Source organism: Cornus florida, unplaced genomic scaffold (genome assembly GCF_030987335.1).
Source record: "Cornus florida cultivar Cherokee Brave unplaced genomic scaffold, ASM3098733v1 CherokeeBrave_3.0.0_Hap2_Chr06, whole genome shotgun sequence".
NCBI lineage: Eukaryota > Viridiplantae > Streptophyta > Magnoliopsida > Cornales > Cornaceae > Cornus > Cornus florida.
This window is the reverse complement of record NW_026775576.1, coordinates 94,141,971-94,156,606: the sequence shown is the minus strand read 5'-3', so window position 1 is coordinate 94,156,606 and position 14,636 is coordinate 94,141,971. Positions and strand designations below refer to the sequence as shown.

At 33.6% G+C, this 14,636-nt stretch overlaps 2 protein-coding genes across 5 annotated transcripts; both read left to right on the top strand.

Moving 5' to 3' along the window:
• Nucleotides 1-241: 241 nt before the first annotated feature.
• Nucleotides 242-1,449, top strand: LOC132315039 (thaumatin-like protein 1b). Its single transcript, XM_059813801.1, has 2 exons — nt 242-418; nt 601-1,449. The coding sequence occupies exons 1-2, from the start codon at nt 376-378 to the stop codon at nt 1,278-1,280; spliced, it is 723 nt and encodes a 240-aa protein (XP_059669784.1). The 5' UTR covers nt 242-375; the 3' UTR covers nt 1,281-1,449.
• A 5,452-nt stretch (nt 1,450-6,901) lies between these two features.
• Nucleotides 6,902-13,610, top strand: LOC132312978 (uncharacterized). 4 transcript variants are annotated; one of them, XM_059811569.1, is made up of 10 exons: nt 6,902-7,002; nt 7,163-7,339; nt 8,687-8,915; nt 10,234-10,381; nt 11,624-11,712; nt 11,831-11,873; nt 12,425-12,481; nt 12,572-12,665; nt 13,113-13,201; nt 13,284-13,610. In XM_059811569.1, exons 2-10 carry the CDS (start codon nt 7,165-7,167, stop codon nt 13,392-13,394), a joined length of 1,035 nt encoding a protein of 344 aa, XP_059667552.1. In that variant the 5' UTR covers nt 6,902-7,002; nt 7,163-7,164; the 3' UTR covers nt 13,395-13,610. The 4 variants fall into 4 exon arrangements, with proteins under 4 accessions (XP_059667552.1, XP_059667550.1, XP_059667551.1 ...); XM_059811567.1 differs by having other exon boundaries at nt 6,902-7,029; XM_059811568.1 differs by having other exon boundaries at nt 6,902-7,035.
• Nucleotides 13,611-14,636: the final 1,026 nt, after the last annotated feature.

Sequence of the window (14,636 nt, the reverse complement as noted above, 5' to 3'; positions counted from 1 at the left end):
TGAAGACCAGATAAAATATTCCCTGCCAAAAAAACGCTTTTGCCACCTCACCACAAAATGTACTTATATATAGCAAATCCATAATTCAAAGCCATGATAAAGTTCACTGATTTCATCCCATACTTGGTCAAATCCTTTACCACCACCCCCACTACTTAAGGAGAAAAAGCCTTCACATCTATTTTGGGTGGTGATGGTTTCTGTATATATATACAAATATTATCATAGACAAAACATATCACCAATCCCTTATTCTTATGACCTCTTTGGCCTAGGAGTTATTAACTTGCGTGGCCAGCCAACCTCTAGGTCTAGACTTCGAGGATTGGTGGAGAGAGAATAGGGCAAAGAAATTAAAGTAAAAAAAAAGTATTAATGGAAGCTCTAAAACTCTTTTTTCTCGCCCTCTTTGTATCAGGTATGGATATTGTCACTGTTTAGTGTCGAAATGATCACAAGGAACAGTTTAACTCACTACGATTACTAGCATACATTTTTTTTTTTCTTTAAATAATTTAAATCCAAAGAATATACATGTGTTATTGGTGTTGAGGCTGATATTGTCTTTATATATAATTTTTCACATTGCATTGCATGTAGGAGCTCACTCCGTTACATTCACAATAAAAAACAAGTGCCCTTACACAATCTGGCCAGCAACATTAACCGGCGGTGGCAAACCTCAATTATCCACAACTGGATTCGAGCTAGCAAAGGGTGCATCACAATCCATCGACGTTCCAGCCGGGTGGTCGGGGCGGTTTTGGGCCCGAGCATGGTGCTCCAAGGACGCCGCGGGGAAGTTCTCTTGCCGCGTTGCGGATTGTGCGTCGGGTCAAGTAGGATGCAACGGTGCCGGTGCAATCCCGCCCGCAACCCTAGCAGAATTCACCTTAAACGGCCACGGTGGACAGGATTTCTACGACGTTAGTCTTGTGGACGGCTTCAATTTGCCCGTGGCAATAACACCGCAACCCGGGAAAAACTGCCCCGCAACGGCCTGCCCGGTGGACGTGAATGCCAAGTGCCCGCGCGGACTGTCCATCAAGAATGCAGATGGACGTGGTACAATTGGCTGCAAGAGTGCGTGTTTGGCCTTTAACACACCAGAGTTTTGTTGTTCGGGCAACTTTGCCACGCCACAGACTTGCAAGCCTTCCAAGTACGCTAAATTATTCAAGCGCAGCTGTCCACAGGCTTATAGTTATGCTTATGATGACACCAGTAGCACGTTTATTTGCGGTGCTGGAGGTGGCTACGACATTACATTCTGCCCATGATCGATATGTGTTATAGAGATAGAGAGAGAGCCTCCAGAATAAATTGTATTATTGTTTATATATATATATATATATATGATCGATAACATACATCATGTTCTCCTTCTTCTTTTTTAGAAAATGAAAATGAAACAAATTCATTGTCACTAATTGTGACTCTGAATTATGGAGTCGATTTGGGGTTGTCGTCACTTTTTTTTTTTTTTTTTATCTTCTTGCATGAATTTAATTACCGACAAAAAAAAAAAAAAAAACAAACAAACTTGTATGAATAAATAAAACATTTAATGTAAGAATATATTTAGTCTTTAAAAAATAAAGGATATATTTATTGGAATAAATAAATTATAAAAAATTTAAAATGCATTATAGAAAAATAAAAATCTTAGATAATAATATTTATCTAATTATGTTGCAGTACTTATTTGACTCTTAAATTAAAATTATAATTGTAGTGACATTTACGAATTATTGTTGTTTGATTTAGTGTGATATTAAATTTAATAATCATTATGCAAAAATTAATTATTTAGTTCATATAGAATTCTCAGGAGCGGAGTATATATAGTAGATGTTTAGTTCATATTCTTAGGGGTAGTATTTTCATATTGCTTTCAAGTTTCAACTTACCTTGTGGTTGATATTGATTATTGAGGTCCTAATTCTTTGATTCGGAGTCTGTGGTGCATTTCTGATGTGAATGGAAAATATCCTCGATCATCATTAATATTTTGGATAAATTGCACTTACACGCATTAAAGTTTGAGTTAAAGATAGGTAACCACAACTTATGCACTTTTTTAATAATAACAACCTCAAATTTGATACACTCCAAATCAAGATAAAAGTATCTTATTACCCTTTAACTTATGAATTAACTTATTTAAATTATGAATTTATCATTTTAACCTTCTCAAACCATTTTAATTATGAACAAGTTACATCTTACAATTTACACTAAATCAAATTAATTATAATTATAATTTGTCAACAAAAAGCACCATGTTTGCAAAATGAACAAGTTATATCACTCTTTAAAGAAGAATAAACAATTGCATTGATTAGGTGCAAAATTTATTAATTGATATAATTATTAAATTTTAAATTTTATTTATAAATAAAAATATTAAAATTGAAAAGTGATAAAGAAGATAATAACATCATCATTTGGCATAACGTTCAATTCACATATATTAACCACATAAATCAAATCTGCAACAGATCCAGAAACCATATAACAATAGGCAATGAATATTTTCATGAATATGTAGTAATACAGTATATACTAATTATAATAAGGGGAAAGTCTGAAAAACATATTTCTGGTTTTAAATTTGTGCAACTTACACCTTTTTAGTTAGATTTATTTATATAAATCCCTACCAGGTATAAAAATGTGCAATTAAGCCACACCAGTGATTATTCCGATGAGAATTGGATGCCAGGTCATGTGCCATGCACATAATCATTTTAAACCCTTTATTTCGAAATTGCCATTTTAATATTCCTTTACTACCCCCTCACCATATATATATATATATATTTGTATATATGGGTTTTGAACTTCTGATTGTTGTAAATTTTGTAGTTTGCAGTTACAGAGAGATAGAGAGAGAGAGAGGGTAACAAATTAAGCCACCACCTTGATTAGTTGATTTAGAAAAAAAAATTAAAACAAAACCCATACATACAAGCAGTTCCCGAGGGGGAAGCTTGAGAGTTGAGATAAAATGACGGCTGTCAAAGGACAAGGAGCAGGGTGTGCGCAGAGGATTTGCCCCCGTAGCTGCTTGTGTCGAGGGGGTTCCATTAACCAAACATATGCTCTGATCGAACCACGTTAGAAACAAAGCTCTCAGGTCAAAAATAGGCAAGGAGCGTCGCGATCCCTATTCTGATCCCGAACGGCGAACCCGAACTGGAACAGCGGGCGATGAAAATTGAAAGATATGGGTTTTGATTTTTTGAACAATCTAAAATGGAAACTGAAATATATGGGTTTTGATTTTTGGAACAATCTGAAATGGAAACTGAAAGATATGGGTTTTGAAAGATATGGGTTTTAGTTTTCTGAACAATCTGAAATGATATGTCGATATGGGTTTTGATAGGTAATAGGTTTTGAACTTCTTTTTCCTAGTTGGTTTTGAACTTTTGACTCTTGCCATATGGGTTTTGACTTTTGAACTTTTGATTCTTGTATGGTTTTGTAGTTTGCAGTTGGAGAGAGGGAGGGGGCAAGATCAGTGTCGAGGATGAGAATAAAGATGTAGAGGGATATTTTAGTCTTTTCACATTTTATGTTATATTATTAGTTTTTTTAAATCATAAATAGAGGGTTATTTTAGTCTTTTTGTAGCTCCGGTACCGGTCAATAGCGATCAACGCCCAAAATGCACTAATTCGCACCATTTTTAAAAATATAGGGAAGGTAAACAAACAATGGGGGGTTATACACACTATCTCAATATTACTACATGGATATAAAACGCACGCGACCCTTATAATAATATTATAAGTTTGTTATAAAGTTTATGAGTATGAGTTTCTTGCCAAGATAAAAATAAAATTAAAAAATATCTACAATTATGTGGTCCAAAGTCTTTAGTTATTACCTTTCAAAAATAAAAATAAAAACATTAGTTATTGATCAATTATTATGGGTAGTGTCCATTAAAATGCATTGAGAAGGTTAAAATAATAAATTCATAATTTAAATAAGTTAAATCATAAGTTAAAGGACAATAAGGTACTTTTATCTTAATTTTGGGGTATTAAAAAAATACCTAAATTGTAATTACCAATTTTTAAGTCAAATCCATAAAGGTGTGAATGCAATTTACCTTAATATTTTTTATAACGCATCACAAAAATATTAATCATCTATCAGTTTTTTTAATCATCTATCGGGATGTAGATGACAGATGTTCAACTTTTAATGTGAGATAGTTGGAAACTGCATGGGAGAAAGGGGCCATGGGCCACGAGAAATTCCGAAAAAAAAAATCTATAAATAGGTGGCATGTCTGATATATCCCGTGAATGATGGATTTTAAAATATGGAAGAGATTGAAAATTGTACCCCTCAAATCTTACAAAATTTACCTTCTCCCTTCAATTTTTTAAATTCCTTCTCCCTTCAATTATTTATTTATTGTTAGAATTGACTATCTGACCTTTTAAAACATTCAATAATTCATCACCAAATATATATAGCATTTCATATAAGCAACTTTCTTGAAAAGTGGCCCTAAAAAAAATTTGAACTTTCCACCTTTAAGATGTGAAGCCCGTCTTTATTATTAACATAACCCTTTTGGATTTCCATCCAACTTGGGTAATCCAAAACAAAGACTCATATATGCGAAGATCTAGATTTTTTTTAATGATGTTGCGAACTCAAGATAAGAGAATATGATGAAACTTGATGAGAAAATCTGGGGCTTAGGATGGCTAGAGAAATAACAATTGTATATACTTGTGTAAGCCTAAGGAATTGTATTAAGAAAACATTCGGCTCCAAACACATGGGATTTGTCACCTGAACAGAGGATGCTCTCCTAGTTTTGTGAGGGATATTTAGGTCATGTGCGTGTTACCTTCCTTCATTTAAAAAATAAAGACAGTATAATTATAATGATATATTTGATTTATCACTTAGAAAACAGTTTTAAATAACTTGAAATACAGAAACTTATTTTTAGAGAATTATATAATAAAAACATGCATTTTTTAACTGAGTTTTTAGAAAAATAATTTTCAAAAATGTCAACCAAACAATTTTCAAAAAATTGAACCAAAGGAACCTTAAAATTTCATTTCCAATGAGTTTGTTTTGTAATTATATATAGTTATTATATACATACATACATATATGTATGTATGACGCATGTATAGTACTTACATTGTATTAAGGGGTGCTTTTACAAATTAAAACCCCTTTTTTCCAGTAAGTACAAATTAAAACCCTTTTCGGTGAAATCCTTTTCCTACCTTGACATTCACAATATAATAGACAATCTTATCAATTTGCACCGTTAAGCGATGACTAAAAGAATAAAACGTCATTTTGATAAGTAAGTGATATAATGTTTTATAATCATTGAAGAGGATTTAGGTTTCCCTACCTGCTAATTAGGGTTATTCCCCCCTGCTAATTAGGGTTATTCCCCCGGTTGCACTCTCATAGTCCTATGCTTTGTTATTGATACATTTCATGCACTTAAATGTCCAAGAATCTTACATGTAGTTCCAAATTCCAATAATAACATACCACATCTACTTGAACATCAAACGAGGAACTGCAAAACATTCTCTCTATAGCTGATATTGTTAAAAATCTTGATTATTTTAGTGATGATACAAGAAACCAATATTGTTAAAAATATAAGTAAATATTTTTTTGCTATTTAATTATTACTCACTTTCTTCTTCTTTTTTTGCTATTTAATTGTTACTCCGTTACACCATATAACTTAAACTTCTGTGTTTGAGAGTATGAATCAGATTTTTTTTTAATTTCAATTTTATTATTTTATTCACTTATTATGTATTAATGTAACAAGGATCATTTGTCCTAAATCGGATCTGGATAGAAAAGTGATTAAGTATAAATAGGTGGGAATACAGTACTACCCAACAGTTTGAGTTTTTGGGTAAATGGGTAAGCATCCACCTATTACAGTTGGTATCAGAGTTAGCTCAATATTTGATCCGGTGTTACGTCAAGCGCCAGACTCGAACAATTGTAAATAGGGATGCAACTTGGGTCGGAAAACCCAAGCCAAACCTGCATTGATTTTTTGCAAGTTTGGCCAATCATTTTTATAATTAGGGTTGGGCTTGGGTTGAAAACTTTCAACCCGAATTAAATTAGGGTTAGGCTTGAGTTGAAGTGTTAACAACCCGATCCAACCTGAACCCGAATTATAATATTATTTATATATATATTTTTACTTTAAAATAAATTATATATAATATTTAAACCATGATTACCTTTTTTTTCTTTTCGATTTCTTTTGTTAAATTTTCTAAGAATTTATTTGTAATTTATTAAAAATCTACAAAAAAAAAATCTTTGAACATTTTATTGTTTAAGAGTAATTTAATCTAAAACTAATTCAAGATCATATTAAATTTTCAATGTAAAAATTAGCCATATGAGTAATCCGAATTAACCCGAAGTTTTAACACAAAATCTAAGCCCGAATTTAAAAGTAGAAGGATTAGTTAGACTCGAGTCTAATAGTTAGGGTTGAGGATATGGTTAGGGTTGAACTTGAGTTTACCATTTTATATAGTGGATTGGGTTTAAGTTATACCTCAAACCCGCTCAGCTCACTTGAGTTGCAACCCTAATTTTAATAGCATAAATGTGTTATTGTGTTAGTATTTATCAGAGTAGTTTACTCTTATAATCTTTCTATTTCCATGCACATTCTTCTATTTATTTATAAACTACATTTCCTTTATATATGAGTATATTCTTGAATAACTAAATTTCTTATAAAATCGAATTAAGTTATAGCTTAAATTTCTTATAAAATCTGATTAGTGAATGTTATTAATTTTTTTTCCAAATTTCCTATTTATTAGCGGAACATGTCCAATTATGTGTCTCAATGTTTTGTTTTTGGGTATAATTTATATGTGTGACCTACGAAGAATGAACCAAACAATTTTAGCTCTACTAGTTCGTATCCATTACACAGAGAAGGAGATTGTACGTGGCCTATTCCAATCAGATTTTGTAAATGTCTCTCTTCAGATCGAAAACACCAATTTCCTTTTCTTGTTATCATTATTTAGGGGAGCCTGCACTTTCTCTCTCTAAATTACTCTATTTCTCTCTCTAAATTCACACCTTCTCGTTCATATCACAGCAATGGCGAAGAAGAAGACACCCAAAAGGAAGAAGGGAGAGAAGTTACACGAAATTGATCACATACCCAAGTATTCTCAGCAACGCAGAAGCCCTGGAGGCCCCAGACGTCGCACGGACTTCTCTCTCTTCTTCTGCTTCTCTTCTTCTTCTATCTCTAAAGCTCCTCTCTCTCAAGGTCCCTATTTCAGTTCTCAATTGTCTCTATTTGCTGTCATAATTTTGATATTATATGTATGTGCACTTTTATATGTTTATATGAATAATCAAATTAATCTCAAATTCTGTAAATTGTGCATTAATGTTGTTTCTTAATCACATTATTGCTTCAATCCCTCAAATCTACTTAATGCTTTGTGGTTATTACAGTTTATGATAATTGATTATGTTTTCTTTGTGGGGGAATTGTTACTGGGTTGTAAAATTGTGTTGATCTTTATCACAATATCACTTTCATGGCTGCAGATTTTGCTACCCTTTTGTGATTGTTATGATTATAAGCTATCTGTTTCCATTAAGAATTACCATCACCTTAATTAAGTCTAAAATAGCAGTTGAGTACTATATTAATATCATAGGAAATCACCCTCATTCCGGCCCCCAAATATGGTGAACTAGCATTGAAATCTGTTTGAAGATGTACATGTCTGACAAATTAAGTTCTGCTAATTTAAAAAGAAGAATTGCTGATGGAATATCTCTATATGATCCATCAAAATTGGATGGAGTATTGTTGTTTTAATGATACTAAAAGATTTGTAAGAGAATGATGTTGCCTTCGAGAGAGAATTCAATTTTTAAACTATTCACCTTAACCGGAAGAAAATTTTGGAAGGCAATGTGAGTTGCTTTATGTTGCTAAGCTTCACTGGTTGTACCACAAATCCCTCCTTTCATATTTATTGCGAAGTTGCTTTCTTGAGAGGAAGGAAATTGATAGATTTTGTGAAAAGAGTTTTTGATAATATAAGAGAAATAGATCCTCTCCAAGGATTTTATTTTTATTTTTTCCCCACAGCATCTACAAGTCCACATCTAAATTTAGAAGCACACCATGTGCGATAAAGTTATGCATGAAACCATAACATAGTGGGTAGCTTAACAAGTGATATGGAGTGACATGTTTCTAATCATTGGATTTAGCCTTGTTGATGCTTGGAGAGAAATAAGTTTGTTAGAGACGATCTGTTCCTAAAATGAGACCTTTAGATTGTTGCCTTTTTTTTTTTCCCTTTTCATTTGTCCAAAATAATTAGGTGGATTTAGGTTCCTTTAGCTTTTCTTAAGTTTGGGTAATTAAATATATCAATCTCTGTTTCATCAATTATCTAAACATCATTGCTTGCCATCAATCCATATGTCTTCAAGAATGGTTAGTTTTCTTAACCGGTCCTTTAGAAATTCTAGTGTTGCATTAACCCTGTGTAATGTTATGACATTGAGGTAGCTTATAACATTTTGAGTAGAATTTGTTAGAAAACTTGATTTTATTTTTGATTTGTTCTTGTGACAATTTGTACAACAGGTCTATTGCTGGAGTCATCCAGTGGTAATAATATACTATCAAGTGTCACTACTGCTAGTTTGGATGAAACAAGGGGCAAGAGAAAGGAAATGCTTGAGTGCCCACTGGTCCAATGCAGCCAGTCCCAGGATAAAAGACAAGGATCTTTCTCGAACATTGTTGAAGTTCCACCAGTTCTAGAAGTTGAATCAGCTGCCAGTAATGCAGCTTTTGAACAGTGGAGTGACAGGTATGCCTCATCGAGTTTTTCATAGTCAAAGTTTAGCTACAACAGATGTCTTATAAATTAGTGGATGCGTGGGTGGGACTGATGGTGATAACTAATAGTTGCTCCCAACTTAATTGCAAGCTTGATTATACTTGTTCACTTATCAAATGATTCGCACGCAGGGGTTCAACTCGGGTGGGTCAGTCTCAGCCCAAACCAGATATTTTATGGGATCGGACAATAGTTTATGACACGAGCCAAGCTTGGGCTGAAAAATCCAACCCCAAGTTAATTTGGGTTGGGCTCAACGTCGCTCAACCCAAATCCAATCTGAGTTGGGCAACCCTATATTAATACAATTTCAAACTCATATATATATATATATATATATATATATATATATATATATATATATATATTACTATACGACAATTAGGTTGGGTAAAGACTTTTTTTTCCCCATTCGTTTAGTCATATGAAAATTTTAATTAGTCGCTTTTTTTCGATGTTTTTTTGTGATGGTCTTTTTTATTATTTTTTATAGAGGTTACACAATCAATTTGAACCTAACTTGAGTGTAAACCGACCTCAATTGGGATCCAACCCATTCACAATCCAAACTCAACCCAAGTTCAAAAATTGACCGAGGGTTGGGATCAGTTTGGAGAGGTTGGTAGAATGCTCAGGTCAGGTTGGACTTGGAATCTTGGATTAAAGGTTTCAATATCTAAGTATGGAGACTCTCGATTACCCCATCATCCGCCCAACCTGCCTGAACTGCACCCTTACACTTGAGAGCTTGCCAGTGCATGAAGAAGTGTACCGTCATAGGCAAGACAAAGTTTGAATTTTTCCTTCCCCTTAGTTTTTTCATATGTGGCTGTATGCACGTGTGCATTAGGTTAGTATGCCCCTATTATTATATAGATTAGATGAAACAAATTTTCTGGTTTCTGCTTCATGTTGCATTAATTAACCATTACAATCCGCAAAAGCACTTCTGTCGACTGGTTGACTACAAGTTCTAATTTTTCCGAAGAGAGGTATGTGATTAGCGGTAGAATCTTTTAATGACCGACTCTGTTGAGCCATATACGTGTTTATAGCCTTTTCTTTCCAATCTTCATAAAGTCTTCCTGTCCAATTTTGAGAAAGTTGGCCTGGCCTGTATTTAAGGTGTGACAAACCAACTTTGTGAGCCTCATCACTAGATGTCGTTAATAAACTCCACAGTGCTTTCCTTTAATTTCGTCTGCCTATATAATGCATTTGTATGTTTTTATGGTTAGTTGGAAATGGTAATATTTCTAATGAACAGCGTTTTTCCTGTTTGCTGTAGGAATGTTGATAAACAAAGAATTGATGTAGTCAAGACATTAGAGTTCACTCCTTATAACTCACAAAATAGAGAGACCAGCGATGTCTGCATAACTCCAGGAAGTGTAGTATGGGCTAAAATGGCTGACCAACTATGGTGGCCTGCTGAAGTAAGTTTCAAACATATTCCTTTTGCAATTCCAGTGAGGATTCAAATGATTATTTGCCAATTTATTCTAACAATGGCCTTATTTCTGAATTACGAAACTTCCATACCAAAAAAAAAAAAGAAAAAGAAAAAAAGAAAGAAAGAAAGAAAGAAAGAAAGAAAAAGAATTATGAGACTCCAATTTGTATATAACCTTGTTGTCTATCATTGCCGTTGATATGTTTAGTGCTCCTCAGCCTTGAATGGCTGTAAGCTGTAGTCCGAAACTGCCTTTTACAATTGCATTTTGTGACAAATTTTAACTATGAATGATAAGATTTGCTTAAGAAAAAATTAATCAAAAAATGATTGGATATAAATAGAAAATGTTTTTTTTTGGGTAAGTAAGAGTGCATACACCAATTATGCCCCAGAAGGGATTTGAACCGTCGGCCTCTCAAATAGGAAGATGAGGACATACGATTGGAGGTAGGGGCATGGTGGTGAAATTGATAAGTTTTTTGGGCAACAAGTGTATGGACAATGTGCATTGTAATTGTGATCAACCAGTGTTATATATATATATATAAAAGCAACCAGTGTAATATTTTAATATTAGGAATGTGAAATGGGCAGAATTGACCAAATATTAAAATGTTATTTGGAAGACTAAAGCATTTTACAATTTTTTTTTTCTTTGTATTTTGCATACAGAAACCTTTTCCAGTGTTTCTCTGGTTATATTCTGCAAGAGATGCTAAGCCATTTCACTTCCCAGGAGCCTGATATCTTAACCGAGGTGTCAATTGTAGCACGTAGGAAGTTTTATGCATGTGTGCATCCTCATGCACGTGATAATCTACAGTTGCCAAAGATATATTGGCCAATCTCTTCCTCCTTTATCCTTTAATTTCTACATGGTCAAATGGTCCTTGGTACCTTCTAATGTTGACATATTTGAAATGGAAAAAGGAAAATGTTTCATACAATTGACTTATTATTTTTGTGAAGATTTTAACTTTTTGAATATAACCTCACCGTGGGCACTCTCAAGTAGGACTTTTTGAAGTTAGATTATCTTACTTCTCAATCTATTTGATTCAGGCTTAACTCCATTTTTTGGTGGTTGATCTATGTTTTCAAAATATTAGTTTCACACAGTAAATATAAAGAACAGAATTTAATCATTACATATGGAAGTTTATTGTAATGTTTTATTTTAACAATGATTAGTCTTCTGAGATATTTCAACGATTCTCTTCAGGTGCTAGGAGAAAGATCAAGTTTTGTTGATTCAAGTAACCAAGGGATTGATGGCCGTATTTTAATACAATTCTATGGAAACCGTGAAAGGTAAGACTTCTTTTGGCTCTTAATATGGGTGTTTTGTATCTTTAGAGCTGTGAAATATGTGGGGATATGCTTTATTTTTAAGTGGTATGAACTGAAATTTTAATGATTCTCTTTTCAGTGCTTGGGTTGATCCAGCTAGAGATCTGTCACGGTTTGAGGATGTGAGTATAGGTTTCCTACTTCTCTGAAGGACAACTTATATACCTACTTCGAAAGTACTAATTTTGAATGTGTTGTATAATTATCTATCCTTAAGACAGCTAGAGAGGAGTTTGGCTTCTCAACAATAAGTTCCCTAACAAAAATTGATGTCTATTCTGTGGGTCATACATCGTATGTGCTGCTGTGATCACATTGTAGTATAGAACGGTATTGATGATGTTTCATCTGATGTTAAAATAAAAAAGAAGGCAAGGAGTGGATTAATAATTGTTCCTGTTGGACATGTTTTGGGGGAAATGATGTACTGGTTTTCTGTACCATGATATGCCATGAGTGCACTGTGCTCTAAGACAGGCTTGTAGTTGTGACAATTTATCATTCTTTTACAATTACAAAGAATTTAGAGGAGTAAAATTAATTTTAGTGATTTAATATATCACACTATCATCCTCTTGTGGCCTAGTAGCATATTTTTTTAATGCTAGGATTATTGTTTGTTACTACACTTAATACTCAGCACATCGATTTTAATTTTTTGAATATTTTTCAGTGCTTTAAAGAAAGGAGTTGTAACCCTATGGAAGGGTTTCAAGATGCTTTGCGAGAGGTATGTATAATTTTTAGCTAATATTCTTGTAGTTTTCAGTTTAGATGACTCGGTTTGTTTATGTATTACTGTATTTTAATCTTACTGCAGGCTTTGCATCAGAAGGAGCATTTAAGATTATCCAGACAGTTCACCGAGTCCCCTGATGGACCTAATTACTCAAATCAACAAGACGACTCCCCTGGTATGTCAAAGTGTGTGTGTGTGTGAGAGAGAGAGAGAGAGACCATGGGCTATAATTGGTAGCACATATATACATAGGAGTTTATGTCTTGTTATAGGAATTGTCTTCACCCAAATCTCCATGTGCCTTTCAAAGCACAGATATACTTGTGGCTGAGAGAGAAAATTTTGGGATGCTCAACATGCATCCTTAAAGTGTCAACCCTTTAGGTGTCTTGATTTTCAATAATCATAACCCTCTCCTGAGCCTGAACCTAAAGTAGTTTATTTATATATTTTTTAAACAATAAAAAAGCCCTTCCAATGTAATAACTTGGTTCATGTCACCTGCATCTTCCCCGATTATAGAAGAGAGCAACACTTGACAGAAATTATTAATTTAGGTGAAGTAGAAGGTAGATTTAGTGTATTTTCTTGCCTTTCTAAACTTCTTGTCGGTTTAATACAGATAAGTGCAACTCATCAAGTTCAAGCAGAACAGCGAGTGATTGCCGAGGGAGGGGCAAGAGGGAACGAAAACCCAAAGTTCACTTTGATGTAAGTTGCATGCACCATTTATCTGGTATATATTTTAAATGAAACTTTCAACATATTTAAAGATATACTTCTCCCTGTTCAGGATGTGATTTTTCCATTAAAATCAGCAAGGAAAGTTCGAAGGTTCAGGATAATGCGGTTTCTTGGCCTCGCAGCTCCAGTAGGGTCTCCTTTTAACTCGCCTTCCCTGTAAAAAGTTCCTCTGAAATGGTGTAGAAATTTCATTTTTTTTTTTTCTTTTCATTTCCTTACTAATGGTGAAAGCTAACTGCTCTGTCCTAGGAGATTAAATATGCCATTTTCTCATTATGTCTGGAAGAATAAACTGTAATTTGAATAATGAAGTACCTATACTGTTATAAATTTGAAAATATTGATGTTTATGTATGGAATTAGGATTTTGACTCTACCGGATGGCTAATCTTTATATATATATATATACACACTCACACTTTTCTGACAATTCCAAGTTCTGAATGTACATCGAATTTTTGAATTACAAAGATGTTTATTTTGAGCCAATCAGGTTTAGGGTAAGCCCAACCCAATGATACATTTGGGCCGTAATCCCATGGGCATGCCAGAGTCCTCCTCCTCCTCACGGATTTGGCGTTTTGACCAAGTGGAATCCCTATAATTTGGTTAAGATGGGTCTGAAATTTTTAGTCGGGCAAAGCAGGTTAAATTGCATCTATTGGGGTTGATCACGCTTTGATCATGATGATTTTTTCAAATTTTGCAGACTTCTTTGAGGCTTGTTTCTATAATGACAATGACCGTTGTTTTGCAATGATTTATATGAGATCATGGGTCATCTTTTTGCTTTATTAGTCACAACCATGATTATTGAACAACAGTTATGTACAAGTTAGCCAATCCTCTATGTTTATTATACACCTATATATATATATATTTTTTTTTTCCTCCTGTTTTTTTCTTTGACAATGGAGGATGTACCTTTGCACGTACAAAGTTAAAAACTGCTTCATTGTTTATGCAAGTCAAATATCTTCATTTAAATTCAAATCACACCCACATTAACTATTTACTAAATAAACAATTGTTTTTTTTTTTTTTTAATCCCTTCAAAACGAATTTGCAGTATTGGTCAAAGCCGAGTTTGGTGGTTTCATCTCATTTAGAAAGTTGGTTCTACAGGTGACCGCACGTGCAAGGTGTCGCGTCTTTGATTAGTGTGCCAGCTCTCAAAGGCCAAATTAAGTTCGGAATTTTGCTCTGATGCCGTCTCCTGTGGAAATATTTACACAAGTTTCACATTTTTTCTATATTTTTGTTTTACCCCAAATTTCTTCATTATTAACTTCCGTTCAAATTTGATCCCTACTAGAGCATCAAAAATGCAGTTTTCTGGAAGAAGTGTTCAAATACATGTCAAAGGCCACAAAAATAAATAAATAAATAAAACTAAAAAGCA